General features: G+C 47.7%; 1 protein-coding gene across 3 annotated transcripts in view; it reads left to right on the top strand.

Annotated features, from left to right (window-relative positions):
* LOC115141672 (MAP/microtubule affinity-regulating kinase 4-like) overlaps positions 1 to 27,152 on the top strand; it is a 59,655-nt gene that overhangs the window by 9,231 nt on the left and 23,272 nt on the right. For all 3 annotated transcript variants that reach the window (XM_029680752.2, XM_029680753.2, XM_029680754.2), the window contains exons 2-4: positions 7,926 to 8,123; positions 9,860 to 9,913; positions 26,956 to 27,004. In XM_029680752.2, coding sequence (XP_029536612.2) covers positions 7,926 to 8,123; positions 9,860 to 9,913; positions 26,956 to 27,004 — 301 coding nt within the window. The remainder of the gene's footprint in view (positions 1 to 7,925; positions 8,124 to 9,859; positions 9,914 to 26,955; positions 27,005 to 27,152) is intronic.

Below are 27,152 nucleotides of genomic sequence, written 5' to 3'. Positions count from 1 at the left end.
TTTTTACAATGCCGTCTATAAAGGTATTTTGAAACAATGCTAAATAAATGCAAGTTCTACAAATTTGACTTTCACTGTCAATGTTGTCCTAGTTTGGTTGAGTATAAAACAATCAGAACTAAGAAAGACCAATAAAATCACTTAGAAATAATGTGTGGCCTTTCTAGGGTCATTCACTACTTCTAAAACTTATTAAGATCTTGTAATCTTCAGAAACTTAAAATACCGCCATACCGTGAAACATATTGTGATGTGATATTTTGTCCATATTGCCCAACCCTAGCTGAGTGGGTTACCTAGCGACGCATAAGACAGCTGTTTCACCTGGGCCTACTGTCGCTTTCCAGAGTGACTAGGCTGCACTAGAGCATTCCACTCCTGTGTTCGACCGCTACTCGTTATTTGTTTCACATTTTCATTGTTGGATATAAAAGACTGTAAAACACCAGGAAATCAGCTCCAAGTTATTTTAATTTGGAAATCTTTTCCCAAGTATTCCCATGCATAATAGAGAGACATATTTGATCGTTTACCAATAATAATAATTGATTGGATTTATATAGCACTTTTCTACCAACTGAGGGGGGAAATGTGTAGCACCCACCTCAGTGATGTACGCCGACCATTTTTGTGCTAGAACGCTCACCACACATCAGCTATCAGGTGGAGAGGTGAGGAGTGATATATACCTATTAGGAATGAGGGGGATGAGTAGGTGGCCATGAACACCGGGGTGAAAACCCCTACTCTTGCAGTAAGCACCATCTTTAATGACCACAGAGTCAGGACACCTGTTTTAACGTCCCATCCAAAAGATGGCACCCTGGGACAATGTTCCCAAATGTAATCAAGGTTTGAAATGATTATGTTTTAATAAATATTATATCTGTTGAGGCTTCTTGTGGACAATTTGCAGTCAAAAAATATTTATTTTATAATGTTCCGGCCCCCTGACCATCCGCTCAAGCAAAAATTGGCCCGCGGCTGAATCTAGTTGATGATCCCTGCAGTAGATGGTAGAGTCATGAGTCCTAGTTTCAGTTCATGCCTAGTTTCATACAACAAATTATAGTGGACTCATAGAATGTGGTAGGATCTATCCTGTTTACTTAAGCCTAGCTAGTTTCACTGTACCGTACTGCTCATCCTCCCCTGGCCACGGCGTGGAGCGTCTGTTGATGTTGGAAACGTCGCATGACATGTCACAGCACTGCACAGAGATTCTGCAAAAGTGAAGTGGAGGGGCCCTCCCGAGTGGCGCAGCGGTTTAAGGCATTGCACCGCAGTGCTAGAGGCGTCACTACAGACCCATATTCAATCTCAGGCTGTGTCTCAGCCGGCCGCGACCGGGAGGCCCATGAGGTGGCGTACTATTGTCCCAGTTTCGTCCGGGTTAGGGGAGGGTTTGACCGGCCGGGATGTCCTTGTCCTATCGCACTCTAGCGACTCCTGTGGCGGCCCGGGAGCATGCACGCTGATTTCAGTCACCAGTTTTATGGTGTTTCCTCCGATGCATTAGAGCGGCTGGCTTCCGGGTTAAGCGAGCAGTGTGTCAAGAAGCAGTGCGGCTTGACAGGGTTGTGTTTTTTGGTGGACGCATGGCTCTCAACCTTCGCCTCTCCCAAGTCCGTACGGGAGTTGCAGCAATGGGACAACATTGTAACTACCAATTGGATATCACGAAATTGGGGAGAAAAGGGGTAATAAGTACAACAACAAGAAAATAATGAAGTGGAGAGGGAAATGGAAGCAGAAGTGTCAATTGCGGAAAAAATGATCTGGCAGAGTATGCAAACCTCTTCTGTCTAGCCACTGTGAGAGTGTATGTAAACAGAGGGAGACTGAGACAGTGAATCTGCTCTACAGGCTAATCTAGGGCAGCTAATTACGTTTTATCTCTGACCTTAGTCCTGCTACTTAGCCCCAGCAGACCCTATGGAGCCATTCATTACTTTTTAATCTGTGCTTGAGTTGTCCATGGGCCATCTGCCTTGTTCATGTATGAAACTAAGCGAGGTCCTGTACACAATCAAGAATGTTTGGGTCTTCAGCAGAAGGTCAGATAGGTATTTGCCTCCTGTGTGGGGTTATGACCAGAGCACAATTGGAAAAGCTAAGCGATATGGTAGGCTTACAGTGTTAGGCCAGTCTAGTGAAAGCAGTTTGTTATGTTCTGGTTTCACACGTTGCACACTGTAGTAAAATGAACTTTCCTATTGAAGACTAATGGCCCTGTTTCTCTGAGCCAGTGCTCCTGTGTTCTTGCTGGTGTTTAGGCTGTTTCATATGGCAGTGCCGTATAGATGAACTGTATAGGCTGTGCAGTGCACTGTAAGTGGCTTTGGATAAGGGCATCAGTTAAATTCATTTCAGGCTTCTAAGATACATCGATTAGAGAACCTGACTGAGAACTCGTGTGTGTTTGGTTTGTGTGTCGTCTGTGTTTGAAACCAGAGAGCCATGGCGCCCTGTTTCTGTGTCCGCTAGAGGATGAGAGAAAGAGAGAGGGATATCCGACACAGGAAGAAAAAAGCAACATAAATAAGCAGTAGTGCTTGCTGGTAGAGTTCAGTTCCCTCCTTTCATCCGCCTTTGTTGATGTGTGTTTGTGTGCACTAGCACGTGCCTATGAGTGTGGGGGATTATTAGACCTGTTGCAATGATACAAATTAACTTCAAAGGAAGGAGGGAGTCTGTCCTGTCACTCTTAATTAATGGGTTAAATGACAGTGAGTGCAACTCCCCAAACCTGTTACTAATACAACATGACCAGATTTGTATCTGTTATTCGCTTAGTTTGTATAGAGGCTTAATCCTATGAGAGATGGAACATTTCCTGCTTTGAAAGCGAGATATACTCTCTCTGTCTGTCTGTCTGTCTGTCTGTTTGTGTAAGGCCATTTTGTTCTAGAACATATTTGTTGTACTGAACGAGAAAGCTTCAGGCACTCTTAGAGGCAGATTGTTACTCAAGTTTGACCCTCATTCTCTTCTGCTCTTCATACAAATACCTTTAGGAAAGACTTCTCACCTCTTCGGTTGCTGAGATATACTTAGGATTGAATGATCCTGATGATAGCTTTAGGGAAAGGAAAGGGGGGATACCTAGTCAGTTGTACGACTGAATGCATTCAACTGAAATGTGTCTTCCGCATTTCATTTTTTAAAATGTATTTAACTAGGCAAGTCAGTTAAGAACAAATTCTTATTTTCAATGACTGCTTAGGAACAGTGGGTTAACTGCCTGTTCAGGGGCAGAACGACAGATTTGTACCTTGTCAGCTCGGGGGTTTGAACTTGCAACCTTCCGGTTACTAGTCTAACGCTCTAACCACTAGGCTCCCCTGCCACCCTGCCTGCCGCATTTAACCCAACCGCTCTGAATCAGAGAGGTGCGGGGGGCTGCCATAATCGACATCCATATTTTTAGTTCTTCTTCTAACATTGTATTGGTTAGGTTCCAAGCCCTGAGGGGATGGACCTTTCCTGCTGTAGTGTTCTTTGCCATAAGCATATGGTCTTTACATTTCAAGGTTTTGTTTGACGCCAAGGTGAGACTTGTGCTGTGAACCACACCGGCTGCAGTGGCTGTGTCTCTAGTGTTCTGAAGCCATTATCCCCAGTCGCTTCTCAGCTGTGTTGCTCATGGTTTTGGTAAAAACCACAGTGGTAGTTTACCGACTGGACTGACTGAGGAGAGTTCATTCAGTCATGAGTCATGCTGTAGAATTCACTAGCAGGCAGGTGAGCAGACTGTCTGGGACTCCCAGAGAATAGAGCATGTTCGGTCGTTGCTGCAAACTAATCTGCCCCCAACCAACACAACAGGATTTGCCAAAAGTTCAGTAAACGCTCTGGATTAACAGCAAAGCAAGTTTTATGTGAAAATGTACTGAAATGTAACTGCTGTAGAGCTAAAAATGATTGAAGAGGATTGATACTGGCAGAAGAACTACAGTTTACCAGCTCAGTGTCTGACCTCTGCACGACAAAGCAAAAGATCTGTCCGAATGTAGCTAGTAGCAAATTAATAAAGTTGCCTAATGTTGGTTCTATTGGGATAATATGTTTTGGACGCTGTCTTATTCACACTCTGTTTTTTAACCAAGCTGGATTTCCTTGTCAACCAGTCCAGGAAACACTGCACAGCAGTGTATGACATGTGACAGTGTGGCATGTCACGTGCTCTTCAGGACAGTAAGACGCTGGCTACGGTCACAACTTCCAGTTAGATGGGTGCTAGCTAGGCTATATATCAGACATTTATGAACAGAGACATTCCAACTATCCACATATGTACAAGGGACATAGATTTTGTAACACTTCCTATACCATCATATTGAGATTCTACTCTATGGACATATCCAGCCTGAAAAACTGTCATCACAGGCACAGAGAGGAAGTCTGAAGGGAGGTTATGGGGGGGGATTGTGTAAGGACGGGATGTTGAAACCCTGACCCATCCTCAACCCATAGCACAGCCTCCTATTGTTTTGCCGCTCACCAGTCATGTGATCCGATGCAAAGATAGACACAAACCGGCCCCAGGAACTGTCCAGCCTTACTCAGACAGAAGTGGTTCACATTTGTCTACAATGGTAGAGATTGCCATGTAGCCTATTAGAATGACTTATATAGGTTAGCAATCATGCTAACCTATGCTACAGGCTTTTATTGGCCTGAATACATAACTTGTAGGTTGCCATACAGACCTAGTATTTCAGGGATGGCCTCACCCAGTGATGCACAGGAAACTGAGTGTGCCTCCAGGCTGCCATTACATGACTGGGTCATGACAACTTTCCTCTTTAGGAGGTGTAGCCTTGACCCTGAAATTCTTACTCTGTTTACCAGCTCTGTACTTCCTTTATTTCATTTATTTATTTAACCAGGAATGTCAGTTAAGAACAAATTCTTATTTACAATGATGGCCTAGGAACAGTGGGTTGAGCCTTGTTCAGGGGCAGAATGACAGATATTTACCTTGTCAGCTCGGGGATTCGATCTAGCAATCTTTCGGTTACTGGCCCAACGCTATAACCACTTGGCTACCTGCCACCCCTTTAGAAGAAGATGGTGGAGTGAGAGAATGGCATACTTGTTGGGTGTACTATTGTTATCATATCACACCTCCTGTTGTTGTAGTTATAGTTGCGTGCTATGTCATAACCTGTATCTCTTTCTCTCTAGTTGACTATGACTAATTATGCTTTGATCCAGCAGGACCTTCCATTTATTTCAGCTGGTTGAATGTTATTTTGTGGAACATTTGCGATTCTATGCATTCCCTATTGTTTACACTCAAACCGATCCAATCTCTCACACTTGATTATTCTGGCTTTCACCCTCCAGGGTTCTCATGGCCCACACAGAACATTGTTGTTGCAATAAACAAGTAAAAATCACATGCATATAGTCACTTGTTTTTTCATGTTCACGTTTTTATTGTTGTGGTGACCTGTCTGTGACCCTGCTCTGTTGAACTGCTGCAACACACATTCATGTCTCTCTAGTCTTGCCCCCCAGTCTGTCTATGTATGTATCAGCAACTTCATCTCGTACCCAGCCCTCTGCCCTCAGACTTCATCCCACTATCTGAATACATTGACGTGGCAATTGGATGGAGAGAGAGAATCGATGGGCTCTCCTTGAAAGGGTCAAATGGAAAAGGGAGGGAAGAGAAGAGAACCCAGATTGTGAGGTTGGCTGAAAATGAGAGAAAGATAGCAACACTAGACACAAGGGGATCGGGGTCGGGTGTGGAAAGGAGAGGGAGACTAATTGATTTGTTTTGGGGGAGGGGGGAGATGAAGGGGAGGGGGCTAACTGAGGGCTTGTCACACCCAGTGAGATGGGGATGCAGGCGGGACATAGGGGCTCGGTCGGAGGCGATGCCCAATAGGAGTTCTCCTCTTTCCTGTGGGAGCGAACGAGCGAGGGACACGACATGGGAACAGGTGGATGAGAGGAGTGATAAACCGGACTGCGGCAGGGCGGGGGAGGGTGGGATGGGGAGGGGATGAAAGGGCTCTGCCAAGAGTAGTCTGATGCAGCACCAAATGCTCTGTTTCACCTGATGTGCTGATCTGGGGTTAAGGCTGATGCTCTTGCATATGCATTGCACATTTATGATAGTATACTGTGTGTGTGTGTGTGTGTGTGTGTGTGTGTGTGTGTGTGTATGCGCGTGTTGGTGTCTCTGCGCATGTGTTTTAAAGAAAGACTGTCTCAGTCAGGCAGCGGGATCTTTCCTGGGAGTTAGGGTGCACTATTCTGTCTGAAGGTTATACAGTATGCTTTATTATACAGTATGCCCTTCCTGTGCTAGCCTACACATGGCTGTGGTCTGAAGCTGGGAACTGGTTGTGCTTAGGGCTACTGATGAGATCGTGGGCCTCACCCCACCTGCATCTGTCTTTTCAATCCTACCGTCTATCTCTCTGGGTGCATTCGAATAGGCATTTGAGGCTGGATGTTTTTGACAGGTTGCAAGGAAAACCGCTTTCAAATGTATTGAACAAGGGAAGGACAATCTATCAGTCCTTACCTACCTTCTTTAGCCAGGGATGTAGAGGCTGCGTTGTTGATTAATGTCGTCATAACTCCGCCTAAGTATAACGACGTGGTTTGACAGTTGAAACTAATTTCGGGGCGTTCTCTGAAGCGTTGGCTTGACACGATTTAAATACCACAAAGTCATCATTATCTTCATTGTAGTGAGTTCCTCAGTAAATATGGATAAATAAATCCTTAAAATGTTACTTCATTCATGCTTTAGTGGGATCGGAGTGGTGAGGATGGTTAGATTCATTCAAACACTATCCCCTTTCCTCAGCGACTTTTCCTCCCCTCTTTACCTTGAACACTGTGATCTTTTCAAATAAGGTCAAGGTAAAGTCACCAGGAAAGGAAAAAAGGCCACCATCTCTCCTGCCCTGTTCCATAAGGGGCCCCACATTTCCCTTCCCTCACCACACCTCGCCTAAATTATTCAGTTGATTAAAAATAGTTTTACCTCGTCCCTCCACTTCTCCCTTCTCTCCTCCCTCTCTTTTTCTTCATGCTCCTGCATTGGCACTGTATCATCAGGTCATTATTGATACTACGTTGGAAAGTGTCATTTCTCTCAAATGACTCTGTTACTTCAGGAACACCATGCCGTGACTCTTATCCAAACTATTCTCTAAACGTCGTTAGGGATTTGAAATGATTCAACCAAATGTTGTCATAGATTGTGTTATCCAAACTCTCCGTTTACGCTTTGTTGACTTGGAACATGCTGCGATGGGTAACCCATCGAGCCAAGGCACCGTGTAGGAGGAATGTTGAGCCGCTATGTCGCGTTGGCGTGCAAACGCAGCTAGCTGTATGCTACAGTGTGGTGTCGGGCATTCCAGAGCAGATCGATTAGGAGATGCTGAGTTGCACCATGCCACCCGTCTTTATTTTATGACCTCAGAGGAGCATGCATGTGAAGAATGCCAGCAATGTGGGGTGGACTGAGATTAGCTGCCTTCCTTGGCTTCCATAGGCCTCATGAGCCACTGCTAACCGTGTTAATGTGTTAGCCTGTTAGCTAGCTTGGCACTGCTCAGTATTTACTGTCAGCCCAATAGCTTACTCTAATAGCATTAACAGGTTTTTCACAACAGACCTTGATGAATTACTCATGGCCACTCAACACTCGACATTAACAATTCCATTCCACAAAGCCCTCTATAAATGTTGGCTTTGGTAGTTTCAGACATGTAGACATTTGGGGGTTCTAGTTCACCAGAATTTCTTAGCTGATGTCTGCTTAAATCGCTTGTATGTGTTCTAGAATCATCTATTGGCAGAGAATGTGATTTCACACCATTGATGTCAAGATGCGATGCAGCTAGATGATTTAGAATTTTGTTTATGACCCCTTTCTCTTTTCCCAGCATACCTCTCTCTCGACGAGCCGCTCGGAGAAGAGCACTGGTTGGTCGAGCAGATCACTCGGAGCACGATGCCGGAACTCTATCGCCTCGTGTTCGGACGAGCAGCCGCACATCGGCAACTACCGTCTGCTCAAGACCATCGGCAAGGGCAACTTCGCCAAGGTCAAACTGGCCAGGCATATCTTGACGGGCAAAGAGGTGAGACTGGACTGGGCTGGAGGTGTGGATGGGCTAGACTGAGGGGGGAGGCTGGACTGGGCTGGAGGTGTGGATGGGCTAGACTGAGGGGGAGGCTGGACTGGGCTGGAGGTGTGGATGGGCTAGACTGAGGGGGAGGCTGGACTGGGCTGGAGGTGTGGATGGGCTAGACTGAGGGGAGGCTGGACTGGGCTGGTGGTGTGGATGGGCTAGACTGAGGGGAGGCTGGACTGGGCTGGAGGTGTGGATGGGCTAGACTGAGGGGGAGGCTGGACTGGGCTGGTGGTGTGGATGGGCTAGACTGAGGGGGAGGCTGGACTGGGCTGGAGGTGTGGATGGGCTAGACTGAGGGGGAGGCTGGACTGGGCTGGTGGTGTGGATGGGCTAGACTGAGGGGAGGCTGGACTGGGCTGGAGGTGTGGATGGGCTAGACTGAGGGGAGGCTGGACTGGGCTGGTGGTGTGGATGGGCTAGACTGAGGGGTAAGGCTGGACTGGGCTGGTGGTGTGGATGGGCTAGACTGAGGGGTGAGACTGGACTGGGCTGGTGGTGTGGATGGGCTAGACTGAGGGGGAGGCTGGACTGGGCTGGAGGTGTGGATGGGCTAGACTGAGGGATGAGGCTGGACTGGGCTGGTGGTGTGGATGGGCTAGACTGAGGGGTGAGGCTGGACTGGGCTGGTGGTGTGGATGGGCTAGACTGAGGGGGAGGCTGGACTGGGCTGGTGGTGTGGATGGGCTAGACTGAGGGGTGAGACTGGACTGGGCTGGTGGTGTGGATGGGCTAGACTGAGGGGGAGGCTGGGCTGGACTGGGCTGGAGGTGTGGATGGGCTAGACTGAGGGGGAGGCTGGACTGGGCTGGTGGTGTGGATGGGCTAGACTGGGGGGTGAGGCTGGACTGGGCTGGTGGTGTTGATGGGCTAGACTGAGGGGTGAGGCTGGACTGGGCTGGTGGTGTGAATGGGCTAGACTGAGGGGTGGGACTGGGCTGGTGGTGTGGATGGGCTAGACTGAGTGGTGAGACGATTGGGCTGATGGTGTGGATGGGCTAGACTGAGGGTTGAGGCTGGACTTGGCTGGTGGTGTGGATGGGCTAGACTGAGGGGTGAGGCTGGACTGGGCTGGGTGGCTGGTGGTGTGGATGGGCTAGACTGAGGGGGAGGCTGGACTGGGCTGGTGGTGTGGATGGGCTAGACTGAGGGGTGAGGCTGGACTGGGCTGGTGGTGTGGATGGGCTAGACTGAGGGGTGAGGCTGGACTGGGCTGGTGGGTGTGGATGGGCTAGACTGAGGGGTGAGACTGGACTGGGCTGGTGGTGTGGATGGGCTAGACTGAGGGGGAGGCTGGACTGGGCTGAAACGTATGGAAAGAACAAGACTGGGTTTGTTCTTCTAGTCTGTAATGACTTTTAAGGCCTGTGTAGTTGTAAACATAATGTAACGTTAGCCTATAAAGCCCACATTTTTAGGTGCATAATTCCACAGGGTTATTAAAAGTTAAACCAATGACATGGAATTGGGATCATGTGGAGAGCAGTGTGTAGTGAACCATATACATTTACAGTCCTAGTCTCACTCACACTTTGACCGAGACAAACCACGCTGTTAAGCCACTTATGGGGCCTTATAGCTTGTTGGTTTGTTTTAGAGTTTGAGCTTTGGGAACTATTAAAATCAAAACATATGTCACTGTTTTGATTTCACTGATTGTAATGATTTGTCTCTCAACGTTTCAGGTTGCAATAAAGATCATTGACAAAAATCAGCTCAACCCGACCAGCCTACAGAAGGTGAGTGCTGTTGTCTGCATGTCATGAGAAACGGTTTGGAGAATAAAATTCTTGTCTGGAAACGAGGCCGAAAAAGCATGCGACGTCACACAGTTTTACAAGACACAAACAGTATCAAGAAGCATCAAGAGAACCATAATCTTCATGTAATTTGAGAGAGTGATGGTTAGGAGCAGAATTTATCAGCTTGAATGCAACCTTCCTAACATCATGGTTTTTGTTTCAATATTGACTATATTATGCTGACCTGCACTCTGTCTGTGCTCTCTCCCTACACAGCTGATAACTTGCTCAACACCTAGGCTAGTATCTAGGCTAAACAACTAGGTTAAAATCAATATACTGTGACAGGAAGTGGATTCCTGTGTATTCTTTTTGGGGGACATTTGGCCAGTGAGATGGTGTGAGGATTCAATGGCCTAACTTTTGACCTCGTTCTGAGTTCTACTGGTCTAGGAGGCCTATAGTTTCTGGGATGTTTTGATGGTTTTGCTGCGGTCCCTGAGGTCCAGAATCCTTGGGGCGTCCCTACCCCATCTGAAGTTGAAATGTAAAATGGTTATGGTTAGGGTAAGACAGGGTTTCCCAAATTCAGTCCTCGGAACCCAAGGGGTGCACATTTTGGTTTTTGACCTCACACTATACAGCTGATTAAAATAATCAACTAATCATCAAGCTTTGATCATTTGAATCAGCTGTGTAGTGTTAGGGCAAAAACTAAAACGTGCACCCCATGGGGACCCGAGGACCGAGTTTGGGAAACACTGGGGTAGGGGTCAGGGTTAGGGTCATGGTTTAGGGTAGGGACTTCCCAAGGATCCCAAATAACATTAACAATGTTGCTGCAAACATACCAGTGATTTCAAGGCCATTTAAAGGGGAAATTGTTGAGTTTCTCCCATTCTTCTCTGCAGATCCTCTCAAGCTCTGTCAGGTTGCATGGGGAGCGTCACTGCACAGCTATTTTCAGGTCTCTCCAGAGATGTTCAATCATGTTCAAGTCTGGGCTCTGGTGGGGCTGCTCAAGGACATTCAGAGACTTGTCCCAAAGCCACTCCTCTATTGTCTTGGCTGTGTGCTTAGGGTCGTTGTTCTATTGGAAGGTGAACCTTCGCCCCAGTCTGAGGTCCTGAGCACTGGAGCAGATTTTCATCAATGATCTCTTTGTACTTTGCTCCATTCATCGTTCCCTCGATCCTGATTAGTCTCCCAGTCCCTGCCGCTGAAAACCATCCCCACAGTGTGATGCTGCCACCACCATGCTTCACCGTAGGGATGGTGCCAGGTTTCCTCCAGACATGACGATTGGCATTCAGGCCAAAGAGTTCAATCTTGGTTTCATCAGACCAGATCATCTTGTTTCTCAGGGTCTGAGAGTTCTTTAGGTGTCTTTTGGCAAACTCCAAGTGGGCTGTCATGTCACTTTTACTGAGGAGTGGCTTCCATCTGACCACTCTACCATAAAAGCCTGACTGGTGGAGTGCTGCAGAGATGGTTGTCCTTCTGGAGGGTTCTCCCATCTCCACAGTCTGTCAGAGTGACCATCGGGTCACCTCCCTGACCAAGGCCCTTCTCCCCCGATTGCTCAGTTTGGCCGAACGTCCACCTCTAGGAAGAGTCTTAGTGGTTCCAAACTTTTTCCATTTAACGATTTAAGAATGATGGAGGTCACTGTGTTCTTGGGGACCTTTTATGCTGCAGAAATCTTTTGGTACTCTTCCCCAGATCTGTGCTTCGACACAATCCTGTCTCTGAGCTCTATTGACAATTCCTTCAACCTCATGGCTTGGTTTTAGCTCTGACATGCACTGTCAACTGTGGGACCTTATATAGACAGGTGTGTGCCTTTCTAAATAATACCACAGGTGGACTTCAATTAAGTTGTAGAAACATTTAAAGGATGATCAATGGAAACAGGACGCACCTGAGCTCAATTTTGAGCCTCATAGCAAAGGGTCTGAATACTTATGTAAATAAGGTATTTGTGTTTTTTATTTTTAATACATTCGCAAACATTTCTAAAAACCTGTTTTTTCGCTTTGTCATTATGGGGTATTGTGTATATATTAATGAGGGGAATAAATTATTAAATCAATTTTAGAATAAGGCTGTAACGTAACAAACTGGAAAAAGTCAAGGGGTCTGGTAACTTTCTTAGATATACAGGATAAAGTTGATCATTTCATAACGAGGACAGCAATGACATGTGTGAGGTGCACTGCATGGCCCAAGAGGAGATCACTCCATTAAAAACTTCCAAAAGGTCAAAACTATTTGATTTTGAATTGTGGGTGAAATCCAAAGATGTGCTATATTTTCATTGGCTATGTCATAGCTAATTTATAAACAATAAATATTGATACATTACTAGCTCAAACACTTAACCTCAAAAATGCCAAGTTCATTAGTGGGTGATGGTGATTTCAGAACCAAAGTAGGGGGACAAAAAACGGTCTACATTTCCCCCCATAATCTGGTAGTGGGGTGGTAGAATCCTGGTCTCCTTTATGGCTCTGCTCAGGTGCCTACATAGTACATACACCATAGACACCCATCATTTACACACCACATACAAACGTTCTCTCATCGCACTGAATCGTTTCAAACTAAAACATGTCGTTCCTGTATCATATCGGAGTCCATCTAGATACGTATCGAATCGTCTTGAAAGGGAAATATGCACATCCATATAATCCATCGTTCTGTTTTCTCTAAACAGCCATTACAAACTTCAGCAAACTTCAGCCACCACTAGCTACAAATCAATGGGAATGATGGGTGCAATGATTTTGGAACATTGACAACTACGCAATGATAATGTTGCTGTCCATATGAGAGAGAACTGTGGGAAGGTGCTGCTGTATCATGTGTTGCCCCTCAGTGGAACTCTATTTAATCATGGAGCGATGCACATAACTGTCCAGTGTGGTCAGAGTTCATGGGCAGACAGAGCCTATGTATAGATACATTGCATAGCATAGCTGTAATAAGGTTAGTATGCTGGCCCGACTTCATATGACTGTAGTACGCTTTCTTCAGACAAAACCAATGGAGGACAGAGACATGTATTGAATTGTGTATGAGTGTCCCTCCTCATTTTGAGGCAATTGAACAGCAGGCTTGAGCTTGGTTTGACCACACATACACAGGCTTATTCCCATTTTGCGTCCCTTTACACTATATAAGGAATAGGGTACGATTTGAGACGCAACCCCAGTCACCCGTCATAATCAACCCCAGTCACCCGTCATAATCAACCCCAGTCACCCGTCATAATCAACCCCAGTCACACGTCATAATCAACCCCAGTCACACGTCATAATCAACCCCAGTCACCCGTCATAATCAACCCCAGTCACCCGTCATAATCAACCCCAGTCACCCGTCATAATCAACCCCAGTCACCCGTCATAATCAACCCCAGTCACCCGTCTTATAATCAACCCCAGTCACCCGTCATAATCAACCCCAGTCACCCGTCATAATCAACCCCAGTCACCCGTCATAATCAACCCCAGTCACCCGTCATAATCAACCCCAGTCACCCGTCATAATCAACCCCAGTCACCCCCACCGTCATAATCAACCCCAGTCACCCGTCATAATCAACCCCAGTCACACGTCTTATAATCAACCCCAGTCACCCGTCTTATAATCAACCCCAGTCACCCGTCATATAATCAACCCCAGTCATCATAATCAACCCCAGTCACCCGTCATAATCAACCCCAGTCACCCGTCATAATCAACCCCAGTCAGTCATCAACCCCAGTCACCGTCATAATCAACCCCAGTCACCCGTCATAATCAACCCCAGTCACCCGTCATAATCAACCCCAGTCACCCGTCATAATCAACCCCAGTCACCCGTCTTATAATCAACCCCAGTCACACGTCTTATAATCAACCCCAGTCACCCGTCATATAATCAACCCCAGTCACCCGTCATAATCAACCCCAGTCACCCGTCATAATCAACCCCAGTCACCCGTCATAATCAACCCCAGTCACCCGTCATAATCAACCCCAGTCACCCGTCATAATCAACCCCAGTCACCCGTCATAATCAACCCCAGTCACCCGTCATAATCAACCCCAGTCACCCGTCATAATCAACCCCAGTCACCCGTCATAATCAACCCCAGTCACCCGTCATAATCAACCCCAGTCACCCGTCATAATCAACCCCAGTCCCGTCATAATCAACCCCAGTCACCCGTCATAATCAACCCCAGTCACCCGTCATAATCAACCCCAGTCACCCGTCATAATCAACCCCAGTCACCCGTCATAATCAACCCCAGTCACACGTCATAATCAACCCCAGTCACACGTCATAATCAACCCCAGTCACACGTCTTATAATCAACCCCAGTCACCCGTCATAATCAACCCCAGTCACCCATCTCATAATCAGTCAACTTACTACTGAGAGGGTCCATACATGCTGAATGGATCCTCTAGAGACCGCTGTAGGCTTTGTATGAGCATGGCAACGCATTCATGCCTCCAATGTGAGAATTGATGCAGATGACATCACGCTCATGCTTCCCTGTTGCTAGGCGAACATGTTTTGATCAACCATCTTGTCACAGGCATCTGACGAGGTGATCTGTGTCCGGTGCACATATTTGTATCAAAGCGTCATCTGGTGACCAAACTTGCCTCGTTGTCAGCATAACAGGAGCAGGCTCTTACTTAGGACAATTAAATCCATATAAAACACGCTGCTATTGATTGTGGCTCTGTTTAAGGTATTATTTGTCTGTCGCGGATAAAGATATGGCTGGCACCAGCCACTGCAAATTATACTGGTCACAATTAGTTAGCTATTACTATTGCTTTGCAGACATCCTGTAAAGTAAACATATTCGTAGACCTTTTGTTATTGCTTGCAAGAAACTCCCATCACAAGTTTTCAGTGATGAAGTGGCCACCATAGAGTTTAAGGGGCAATCTCGATTGGTACATCCATTTTGGACTTTGAAAGTAATGATATAGCCATTGATTCTTGGAGAATATGACTTATAAATGCCCGCTGTTCCAGGCTGCATCCCAAATGGCATCCTATTCCCTATATAACTTTTGTCTAGAGCCCTATGAGCCTACATAGAGAGTAGAGTGCCATTAACGATGCACCCCTAGTGTTGAGTGGTTTCCTAGTGGGGACTGGGGATGGATGCCGGGAGGGAGGGGAACGGGGGTGGTTTGTGATCTCTGCATGCAGAGGTTCGCTGGTGGATGGATACTGCTGCAGTAGCGCAACAGGCAGACGGTTGTCCTGTCAGCACTATTCTCCTCCCATTCAGGACACACTAGACCAGAGCACCAGGTGACTCTCTCTCTTTCTCTCTCTCTCTCTCTCTCTCCACACTGTGTCCCTCCCCTCCCTATCCTGCTCTCTTTTGTATTGCAACATTCCCCTCTCCCACCCTGTCTTTTTCTCGCCCTCCCTCTCTCACCCCACTCTCTGACCTCCTCTCCCTCTCTATATGTCACCTAACCCACTTTATTTCCAGTTTCTGTCCCTCCCTCCCTTCTCTCATCACCTCTCTTCAGGCACTGCAGAGTAACCACAGATGTACTCTCTGGTGTTTCTCTGGAGGCTGGACCCCCCACAGTAGCTAGGGGGACACGCCCAAGCGGTGGCAGGTGATTTAAGGGCCCAGGCTCCGCCCCCCACCAGTCACCTGCACTGCTGCAGAACACTTGGGGTAATCTGGCTGCAGTCTGCAGGCTTTAATATGACAGTGACAGCAGGGCTACAGCAGCAATGCTCCATGTTGGCCCACCGCCCCCCAAAGTCACTCAGTCTCCCTCTAATCCCATTAGGGGCTGCATGGGGGATCCCCAGCAGCTGATACACACTGAGCAGGACAGACACTTGCACCCATCCTAAAACAACTGCCTGATGTATCTGAAACACCCCCAACCACTTACTAAACCCATGCCTAAACCCATGCCTATTTATCTCATACCCCTAAATACTACCTCCCACCACCTATGTCTCCTTCCTACCCCACCACTCACTCTACCTCCCACTCATTCCCAGTCCCAACCTCTGATCTATTCCACACTAGGCCCTTTAACTTTAAACCCTGTCTCTGTCATCCTTCACGTCGCTTCTGTCCCTCACACCTCACCCACCCTACAGCCTCTCTGTACCCCCTTATTCCCCTCATCTTCCACCTCTCTCTCTGATCTGGATGTTGTCACCATTTTCTCAAGCTTCTTCACTGTCAAGAGTACGCATAAGTCTGCCTGTGAGAGCCTGTGTGAGAGTCTCTGTGTGTGTGGGGTGTAATCCTTCACCATGTAGGGCCCCTTCAAAAGAGTCTGATGCTACATTGCGGGGGGGGGGGGGGGTTTATCCCTCTTTCAGGCCCCTTCAGCCAGGAGCAGCATTCCAGACAGACAAACAATGGGGACAGCCGAACCCAGAGGAGGTGGGGTCCTCCAGGGGGCCAGGGCACTGGAGCTGGGATCCTGAGAAAGCAAGCAACCATGAGATGAGGCAGAACCAAAGAGCACAGACCGTGTGTGTGTGCGCGTGCACGCGTTGGTGTGTGTGTGTGTGTTCTAGAGAAAGGGATAAGGACGCTGCCTGACAGTATGTTTGTTTATCAGTGGGTAGTGTGTATCATTAAGATATTAAAGGAATTAATACAGAGGGGGCAGGATATTTTCCCACACTGTTGAAGGATGATGGGAAGAGTGGTTTTCATTCTGTTCATGCAGGGGTCGGAATATGTGCAGTAATCCAGTTTCTGAGTTGCTGCCTATGAGTGCGTTCCAAATGGAACCCTATTCCCTATATCAACTCAGCAAAAAAATAAACGTCCTCTCACTGTCAACAGCGTTTATTTTCAGCAAACTTAACATGTGCAAGTATTTGTATGAACATAACAAGATTCAACAACTGAGACATAAACTGAACAAATTCCACAGACATGTGACTAACAGAAATGGAATAATGTGTCCCTGAACAAAGGGGAGAGGGGTCAAAAGTAATAGTCAGTATCTGGTGTGGCCACCAGCTGCATTAAGTCCTGCAGTGCATCTCCTCCTCATGGACTGCGCCAGATGTGCCATTTCTTGCTGTGAGATGTTACCCCACTCTTCCACCAAGGCACCTGCAAGTTCCCAGACATTTCTGGGGGGAATGGCCCTCACCCTCCAATCCAACAGGTCCCAGACGTGCTCAATGGGATTGAGATCCGGGCTCTTCGCTGGCCATGGCAGAACACTGACATTCCTGTCTTGCAGGAAATCACCCACAGAACGAGCAGTATGGCTGGTGGCATTGTCATGTTGGAGGGTCATGTCAGGATGAGCCTGCAGGAAGGGTACCACATGAGGAAGGAGGATGTCTTCCCTGTAACGCACAGCTTTGAGATTGCCTGCAATGACAACAAGCTCAGTTTGATGATGCTGTGACACACCGCCCCAGACCATAACGGACCCTCCACCTCCAAATCTCTCCCACTCCAGAGTACAGGCCTCGGTGTAACGCTCATTCCTTCTACGATAAATGCGAATCCAATCATCACCCCTGTTGAGACAAAACCGCAACTCGTCAGTGAAGATCACTTTTTGCCAGACCTGTCTGGTCCAGCAAAGGTGGGTTTGTGCCCATAGGTGACGTTGTTGCCAGTGATGTCTGGTGAGGACCTGCCTTACAACAGGCCTACAAGTCCTCAGTCCAGCCTCTCTCAGCCTATATCGGACAGTCTGAGCACTGATGGAGGGATTGTGCATTCTTAGTGTAACTCTTCGTGTAACTGTCCCACAGGTGTGATGTTTGGATGTACCGACCCTGTGCAGGTGTTGTGGTCTGCCATGTGGTCTGCCACTGCGAGGACGATCAGCTGTCCGTCCTGTCTCCCTGGAAGGCTGTCTTAGATGTTTCACAGTACGGACATTCCAATTTATTGCCCTGACCACATCTGCAGTCCTCATTTCTCCTTGCAGCATGCCTAAGGCTTGTTCATGCAGATGAGCAGGTACCCCGGGGCATCTTTCTTTTGGTGTTTTTCAGAGTCAGTAGAAAGGCCTCTTTTAGTGTCCTACGTTTTCAGAACTTAATTGCCTACCGTCTGTAAGCTGTTAGTGTCTTAATGACCGTTCCACAACTGCATGTTCATGAATTGTTTATGGTTCATTGAACAAGCATGTTGTCCGGTCCTCTGGCAGTCTCTATGGGGGTGCCACAGGGTTCAATTCTCGGGCCGACTCTTTTCTCTGTATATATCAATGATGTTGCTCTTGCTGCGGACGATTCCCTGATCCACCTCTACGCAGACGACACCATTCTATACACTTTCGGCCCGTCATTGGACACTGTGCTATCTAACCTCCAATCGAGCTTCAATGCCATACAACACTCCTTCCGTGGCCTCCAACTGCTCTTAAACGCTAGTAAAACCAAATGCATGCTTTTCAACCGATCGCTGCCTGCACCCGCATGCCCGACTAGCATCACCACACTGGATGGTTCCGACCTTGAATATGTGGACACCTATAAGTACCTAGGTGTCTGGCTAGACTGCAAACTCTCCTTCCAGACCCATATCAAACATCTCCAATCGAAAATCAAATCAAGAGTCGGCTTTCTATTCCGCAACAAAGCCTCCTTCACTCACGCTGCCAAGCTTACCCTAGTAAAACTGACTATCCTACCGATCCTCGACTTCGGCGATGTCATCTACAAAATTGCTTCCAACACTCTTCTCAGCAAACTGGATGCAGTTTATCACAGTGCCATCCGTTTTGTCACTAAAGCACCTTATACTACCCACCACTGCGACTTGTATGCTCTAGTCGGCTGGCCCTCGCTACATATTCGTCGCCAGACCCACTGGCTCCAGGTCATCTACAAGGCCATGCTAGGCAAAGCTCCGCCTTATCTCAGCTCACTGGTCACGATGGCAACACCCATCCGTAGCACGCGCTCCAGCAGGTGTATCTCATTGATCATCCCTAAAGCCAACACCTCATTCGGCCGCCTTTCGTTCCAGTACTCTGCTGCCTGTGACTGGAACGAATTGCAAAAATCGCTGAAGTTGGAGAATTTTATCTCCCTCACCAACTTTAAACATCAGCTATCTGAGCAGCTAACCGATCGCTGCAGCTGTACTTAATCTATTGGTAAATAGCCCACCCATTTTCACCTACCTCATCCCCACAGTTTTTATTCATTTACTTTTCTGCTCTTTTGCACACCAATATCTCTACCTGTACATGATCATCTGATCACTTATCACTCCAGTGTTAATCTGCAATATTGTAATTATTCACCTACCTCCTCATGCCTTTTGCACACATTGTATATAGACTCCCCCTTTTTTTTCTCTACTGTGTTATTGACTTGTTAATTGTTTACTCCATGTGTAACTCTGTGTTGTCTGTTCACACTGCTATGCTTTATCTTGGCCAGGTCCCAGTTGCAAATGAGAACCTGTTCTCAACTAGCCTACCTGGTTAAATAAAGGTGAAATTAAAAAATTTAAAAAATGGGAAACAGTGTTTAAACCCTTTACAATGAAGATCTTTGAAGTTATTTTGATTTTTATGAATTTTCTTTGAAAGACATGCTGGACTAGACAGGTCCTGAAAAAGGGAGGTTTCTTTTTTTGCTGACTTTAGTACACTACTTTAGACCAGAGCCCTATTCCCTATATAGTACACTACTTTAGACCAGAGCTCTATTCCGTATATAGTACACTACTTTAGACCAGAGCCCTATTCCCTATATAGTACACTACTTTAGACCAGAGCTCTATTCCCTATATAGTACACTACTTTAGACCAGAGCCCTATTCCCTATATAGTACACTACTTTAGACCAGAGCCCTATTCCCTATATAGTACACTACTTTAGACCAGAGCTCTATTCCCTATATAGTACACTACTTTAGACCAGAGCTCTATTCCGTATATAGTGCACTATTTTTGATCAGAGCCATATGGGAATAGGGTGCCATTTTGGGAGGTAGACATGGACTGTTTTGTCTTCTCTCTTTGGGATCTAATGACTGTTGTTGCTACCCTTTACAGGAAACAATTTAATCCAGTTGCTGTAGTTCTGGATAGGCATGTGACTTGGATGTGCTTTATTGCTTCTTGCCAAACATTAAAGGTTGTACTACCTCATGCTCTGTGTAGATTTGACTCTGTCAGCTTCTCAGTGTCAACAGTTACATGATAGGACATTCAATCTTAAACTATGGTCAAACAAACATGAGGTGAATTCCTATTTTTTATTATTACTGTCCATGAATCATTCAAACACTTGAAGGTATATTGTAGCTGAGGCTGGAATTATGCTATACCAATTTGGCCACAAACAGTCACCAGTGTGTGTTTGAACTTTGAACCCAATCTACCGTCATGCATTTGGGTGCTACACAGGGCAAACTCAATCCGGGTGGAAGCACCTGTAGTCCTGGCCCCTGGGGACGCCTCACCTGAACTCTGGCCCCTGAGGCTGCCCCTGCTGGGGCCATCTGTCTGACCCCCCGTGGTAGAACTCAACTAGTTTTAGATCGGCTTGTAACGAGGAAGCTCCGGGTCTGCTCCTCATCACCATGGTCTCTGTTGAGGGGCCATGTTGACAACAGCCGTTGCCTTGAAACGCCCTGATCCACCATGTCCAACATGAAAGGGCTCCTTCTGCATGATCACACCCCCTTTCCCAGAGGAGCAACCTGGGTCCCACAGGAACATGAAGGAGGGGATGGGGTTGGGGTGTATGGGGAGAGAGCGTTAGGGCAGGGAGGGAGGGGTATTCTGTTGGTTAGGTTGGGGGGTGGGGGGGGGTTAGGGGCAGTGTAGGCAGTGGCACTTGCATCAGATGTTATCGTTATGCAGGGAGGGAGGGAGCAGTCATTCATGTGCGATGGCATGCTTGGCCCTTGGCGTGGATAGATGTCTCTTTCAGAGACAGAGCAGGTTATTCAGTGGCTCTGCTGAGTCATTTGAGAGGGGAGCCTGTGAGTTCCGTTTACCTCTATCGCTCTCTCTCTCGTTGTCTCTCTCTCGTTGTCTCTCTCTCTGGTCACGTGACAGTGTGGTCAGGGGGATGAGGGGTGTGCTTGTGTGTGACTGTGCGTGCGTAATGTGGTTGTGTAAAGTGTCTGTGTGTGGGTAAAGCGAGTGTATATGTGTGTGTCCTATGCAGGCATATTTTTCCCATGTGTGAGTGCAACTATGCGTGGGATTGTTCAGGCCAGAGCTCGGACACAAGGCCTGGATTAACTGGTCAGAGTGAGGCATGCAGACAAAAACACTGCCTTGTGTTCAACAACTGCCTGTGTCCACCGCTGACTGACCCAACGGTAACCTCGACCCACAATGACACACAGAGAGTACGAGAGAGAGAGAGAGAGAGGCAACTTAGTAAGCTGCTTTGTGCAAATCCCCATGCAAAACAGAGGAGAAAAACCAGAGGGAGCTCAGAGGTTGATTAATTCTGCCCTTTTGTGCTCTCTCTGTTGCTTTCTGCTTCAGAGCGAGATTGGCTTCCGGTGTGATGTACAGGGTGAGAGGGATGTGCAGGGATGAGACGGGGAGAGAGGGTGGAGGAGGGAGGGAGGACTGCATTAGACAGATGCACACTGTGGATGGGCTGTCCGTTCCCTTGGCCAGTCAAGTGCTGAGGGTGGCAGACAATACAGGGCATGGTTGGGCAGCGGTGGGGTGGAGAAGCTCCCCTGGGAAGACACTTGCCTGGGGGTGAGACTAGGACTATAGAGTCTGACATGGGTTGGCATGGCAACAGTGACGTTGGGCCAAGGGAATGGACCAGGAAGTCATTTATGGGCGTGTGAGAGAGGGAGAAAGTGGTAGATAGAAGGGAGGGGGATATGACGGAAGAGAAAAAGATTAAGGAGGTGGCGGGAGAGACGGGCTTATCTGATTATTTTTCTTTAGAGCTCAGGTGAACAGCTGATGCGCTCTGCTCTCCTCAATACAATTACAGACAGTCTCAAGGGTTGTGTGTTTGATTTGGATTGTATGTTCACGCATGGAGCTGCATCATGTCACTGATGTGTGTTTGTGGACACTGAATGTATACTTGTGTACTCTATGTGGCACTCACAGTAGCCCTGGTCCACATTAGCCGCATTACTATGTAACATGTCTGCTTCACACAGGCTGATTGTCTCAGTGTGTCTGTACGGGACGGGACACATGTACACCATCAGATTTATGGTTGCGTCCAGCTGCCCTGCACTTTGGCATTGGAAAAATGTATAACAAGGGAAGCAGTGAGTGCTATTTTCTGCCTTTAAATTGTTTTTCAAGAACTAGGTTTCTCTGTACAGTGTTTAATCTCACTAGCCTATATCCTACAGTCATGTATCACTAGCCTATATACCCTACAGTCATATATCACTAGCCTATATATCATACAGTCATATATCACTAGCCTATATACCCTACAGTCATATATCACTAGCCTATATATCCTACAGTCATATATCACTAGCCTATATCCTACAGTCATGTATCACTAGCCTATATACCCTACAGTCATATATCACTAGCCTATATATCCTACAGTCATATATCACTAGCCTATATCCTACAGTCATGTATCACTAGCCTATATACCCTACAGTCATGTATCACTAGCCTATATACCTTACAGTCGTATATCACTAGCCTATATATCCTACAGTCATGTATCACTAGCCTATATATCATACAGTCATGTATCACTAGCCTATATATCATACAGTCATGTATCACTAGCCTATATATCATACAGTCATGTATCACTAGCCTATATATCCTACAGTCATGTATCACTAGCCTAAATACCCTATAGTCATATAACACTAGCCTATATATCATACAGTCATATATCACTAGCCTATATATCATACAGTCATATATCACTAGCCTATATATCCTACAGTCATGTATCACTAGCCTAAATACCCTATAGTCATATAACACTAGCCTATATATCATACAGTCATATATCACTAGCCTATATATCATACAGTCATATATCACTAGCCTATATATCATACAGTCATATATCACTAGCCTATATATCATACAGTCATGTATCACTAGCCTATATACCCTACAGTCATATATCACTAGCCTATATATCATACAGTCATATATCACTAGCCTATATACCTTACAGTCGTATATCACTAGCCTATATATCCTACAGTCATGTATCACTAGCCTATATACCCTACAGTCATATATCACTAGCCTATATATCCTACAGTCATGTATCACTAGCCTATACCCTACAGTCATATATCACTATCCTATATCCTACAGTCATATATCACTAGCCTATTTCCTATAGTCATGTATCACTAGCCTATTTCCTATAGTCATGTATCACTAGCCTATATACCCTACAGTCATATATCACTAGCCTATATATCCTACAGTCATGTATCACTAGCCTATACCCTACAGTCATATATCACTATCCTATATCCTACAGTCATGTATCACTAGCCTATTTCCTATAGTCATGTATCACTAGCCTATATCCTACAGTCATGTATCACTAGCCTATAGTCCATAGTATATTTGTTGGGTCTTGATAAATATTTGCATTCAGTGCAGGTGTTATGGATACAAATGCGCAAGACATTAGTACAACAACATTAAACTAGCCCTCTTCTTGAAGTTGTACTTGGTGAACAAAAATAGGACTGTGGACACCGCCTGCTTCAAAATCATGTGGCCCAGTGACAAACCGATCAATATCTTGTGTTGCATCACATACTCTGTTTTTCTGTAAGCATGTCTCCATACTGGTCTAGGTAGGTCATTTTAAAGTGCAACAGCACGAAAGGGAGAGCGGGGCTATTGTTCCAACGATAGTGCTATATGGAGTCCGACCATGCTGCAGGTTGGGTAATCCATCGCCTCATTACTACATCCTCCATGTATTATTACATCACTACCAGGAAGTAGACAGTCATGCTTGGTAGAACTTTCCCCTTGTAAGTAACACCACAAACAAGCAAAAGCAAAACATAATCATCATCTATGTTCATGTTTTTGACTTATCCCCCCTGGCCATATCCCTAGATATTTTTCCTTTTATTATTTATAGTTATTTTTTTGGTCTGAACTGAGAAACACTGGCTGTTTTGAAAGCGCTTCACCTCAGTAGGTATGCTTATGTGCTCCAACGGGCCAAAAACTATGCCTCTGTCTAGCTACATGGGAGTGTCTGCGTGTGGGTGCAATTTAAATCATTGAACCCACCTTACCAGCCCGGCTCCGTTCTGTTTATTTGAGAAATTAGTCATTTGCTTGCACAGTCCCTGAGGCATACACATTTGAATCATTCTCAGTTTCCTTCTCTCTGTTTCCCTCTGTCCTCAAGGCAATTCAAAATATATATATCATCCTCACAACTTTACTCTTGCCACTTCCGTGTACAGATATCTTGTTTGAAAGCTTCCGCAGAAGGCCAGAATCACGGGGTAGAGCATAGGGAGGCTGAGAGAGAGGGGTGGGGTGGGGTGGCTGAGAGAGAGGGGTTTGGTGGGGGTGGCTGTGAGAGAGGGGTGGGGGAGGCTGAGAGACAAGGGTGGGGTGGGGGTGGCTGAGAGAGAGGGGTGGGGGGGGCTGAGAGAGAGGGGTGGGGGATGCTGAGAGAGAGGGTGGGGTGGCTGAGAGAGAGGGGCGGGGGAGGCTGAGAGAGAGGGGTGGGGAGGCTGAGAGAGAGGGGTGAGGGAGGCTGAGAGAGAGGGGTGGGGTGGCTGAGAGAGAGGGGTGGGGTGGCTGAGAGAGAGGGGTGGGGAGGCTGAGAGAGAGGGGTGGGGAGGCTGAGAGAGATGGGTGGGTGGCTGAGAGAGAGGGGCGGGGAGGCTGAGAGAGAGGGGTGGGGTGGCTGAGAGAGGGGCGGGGGAGGCTGAGAGAGATGGGTGGGTGGCTGAGAGAGAGGGTGGGGGGTGGCTGAGAGAGAGGGGTGGGGTGGCTGAGAGAGAGGGGTGGGGAGGCTGAGAGAGATGGGTGGGGTGGCTGAGAGAGAGGGGCGGGGAGGCTGAGAGAGAGGGGTGGGGTGGCTGAGAGAGAGGGGTGGGGTGGCTGAGAGAGAGGGGCGGGGAGGCTGAGAGAGATGGGTGGGTGGCTGAGAGAGAGGGGTGGGGGTGGCTGAGAGAGAGGGGTGGTGGGTGGCTGAGAGAGAGGGGTGGGGGGTGGCTGAGAGAGAGGGGTGGGGGGTGGCTGAGAGAGAGGGGTGGGGAGGCTGAGAGAGAGGGGTGGGGTGGCTGAGAGAGAGAGGGCGGGGGAGGCTGAGAGAGAGGGGTGGGTTCGGGGTGGCTGAGCGAGTGGGGTGGGGTGTGGGTGGCTGAGAGAGAGGCATGGGGTGGCTGAGTGAGAGGAGTGGGGTGGCTGAGAGAGAGGAGTGGAGTGGGGGTGGCTGAGAAAGTGAGGGGTGGGTGGGGTGGGGGTGGCTGAGAGAGAGGGGTGGGGGTGGCTGAGAGAGAGGGGTCGGGGTGGCTGAGAGAGAGGGTGGGGGTGGCTGAGAGAGGGGTGGGGTGGCTGAGAGAGAGGGGTGGGGTGGCTGAGAGAGAGGGGTGGGGAGGCTGAGAGAGAGGGGTGGGTGGCTGAGAGAGAGGGGTGGGGTGGCTGAGAGAGGGGTGGGGTGGCTGAGAGAGAGGGGTGGGTGGCTGAGAGAGGGGTGGGTGGCTAAGAGAGAGGGGTGGGGGTGGCTGAGAGAGAGGGATGGGGAGGCTGAGAGAGATGGGTGGTTGGCTGAGAGAGAGGGGTGGGGTGGCTGAGAGAGGGGTGGGGTAGCTGAGAGAGAGAGGTGGGGTGGCTGAGAGAGAGGGGTGGGGAGGCTGAGAGAGAGGCATGGGGTGTGGGTGGCTGAGAGAGAGGCATAGGGTGGGAGGGGCTGAGAGAGAGGCATGGGGTGGTGGTGGCTGAGAGAGGGGTGGTGGGGGGGCTCCAGAGAGAGAGTGAAAGAGAGAGGGACAGACGGGTGAGACGCAGCTCCCTGGGTGACGCTCTGTGTTTTGTAAGAATGGGCTTGAACTTCTAAGGAAGCTGGACACCTTCTCACACAAGCATCAGCACATTCCATCCATTGTGTGTGTTTCCTTCTCTATCCTTCCTGTCTTTCTCCCTTTCTCTCCTTCTTTCTCTTGCTTTTGCTCACTCATACATTGTGAAATCTAACTTTGTGTTTGCCTCTATTTCTGTCTTTATTGAAGTATTCCCCTTTCCACAAACCCAGCCCTTGTAACACAGTCTCTCGCGGATACCCTTTTACCTGGTCAGAGCAAGCTGATGCCTCGTCACCCAGTCTCACCATATACAGTTCAAAGAGAGCACTCTGTGGGCTGGTGCACACATCCACTATAATTATCCCCAAGATGCTTGTATGTATGCCGTCAGCGCTCCCTGTTTCCCCTCTTTCAGCAGATGTCACAACCAGGAAAGGAGGCTTATGAATGTGGTTCGAGGGAGGTCCATGTGTGTGTGTCAAATTGTGGGTGTGCGACAGTGTGTAAATACGATTGTGTGTCACCTCATAACCACAAGACGTTGAATCACACACAGCAGCGGCAGACAGTGCCCGTGCCGCACAACCGTTGCAGCGACTATGTGATGTGGCGCCCCCACTATTTCTAGAAAGAGAAGAGGCTAAAAGCAACGGCACCTCCATGATGGATGAGGGAGCCCTGTGGGGAGAGAGGCTCTGCCCAGGGGGAGAGGCGCTCTGTCTAGTCAGGCTGTCCCTGGAGTGGTCCACTCTCTAATTAGCAGGAAGCCAGCTGGTGTTCCCGACAAGCAGCTGAGCTTATTTATGAATGAATATGAATGAATAAATGTATAAATGAGTGACGGGTGGAGGCTGGATAACCTCCTCCTATCCGCCTGTCTGATGTTCAGTTCTTATATTATGAATCGGGAATTTTGATCATCCCCCACTTTCATGCCTATCTTCGCATGCGCTATATATAACAGTGTGGCTGTGAAGACTTGAATAATGAAATAACATTCTTTTAACTCGCTTCTTCTCTCTCTCTTTCCTCCAGCTCTTCAGAGAGGTACGCATCATGAAAGGCCTCAACCACCCAAATATCGGTAAGTGCCTCGGCTATACTAATCTCCCCAGCTTCCAGGTTGTAGTGCCGCAGGGCATTACCCGACCCCAGAACATCATCAGCCTAACACCCATCCTCACGCAATGTTCCCCTTCACTGTCAATACAGCTGCTGAGCAGGAGTCAGGA

The sequence above is a fragment of the Oncorhynchus nerka genome, linkage group LG14, assembly GCF_034236695.1.
Source record: "Oncorhynchus nerka isolate Pitt River linkage group LG14, Oner_Uvic_2.0, whole genome shotgun sequence".
NCBI classification, from domain to species: domain Eukaryota; kingdom Metazoa; phylum Chordata; class Actinopteri; order Salmoniformes; family Salmonidae; genus Oncorhynchus; species Oncorhynchus nerka.
Note: the sequence above shows the minus strand (reverse complement) of the source record. Positions and strands in the feature narration are given on the sequence as shown.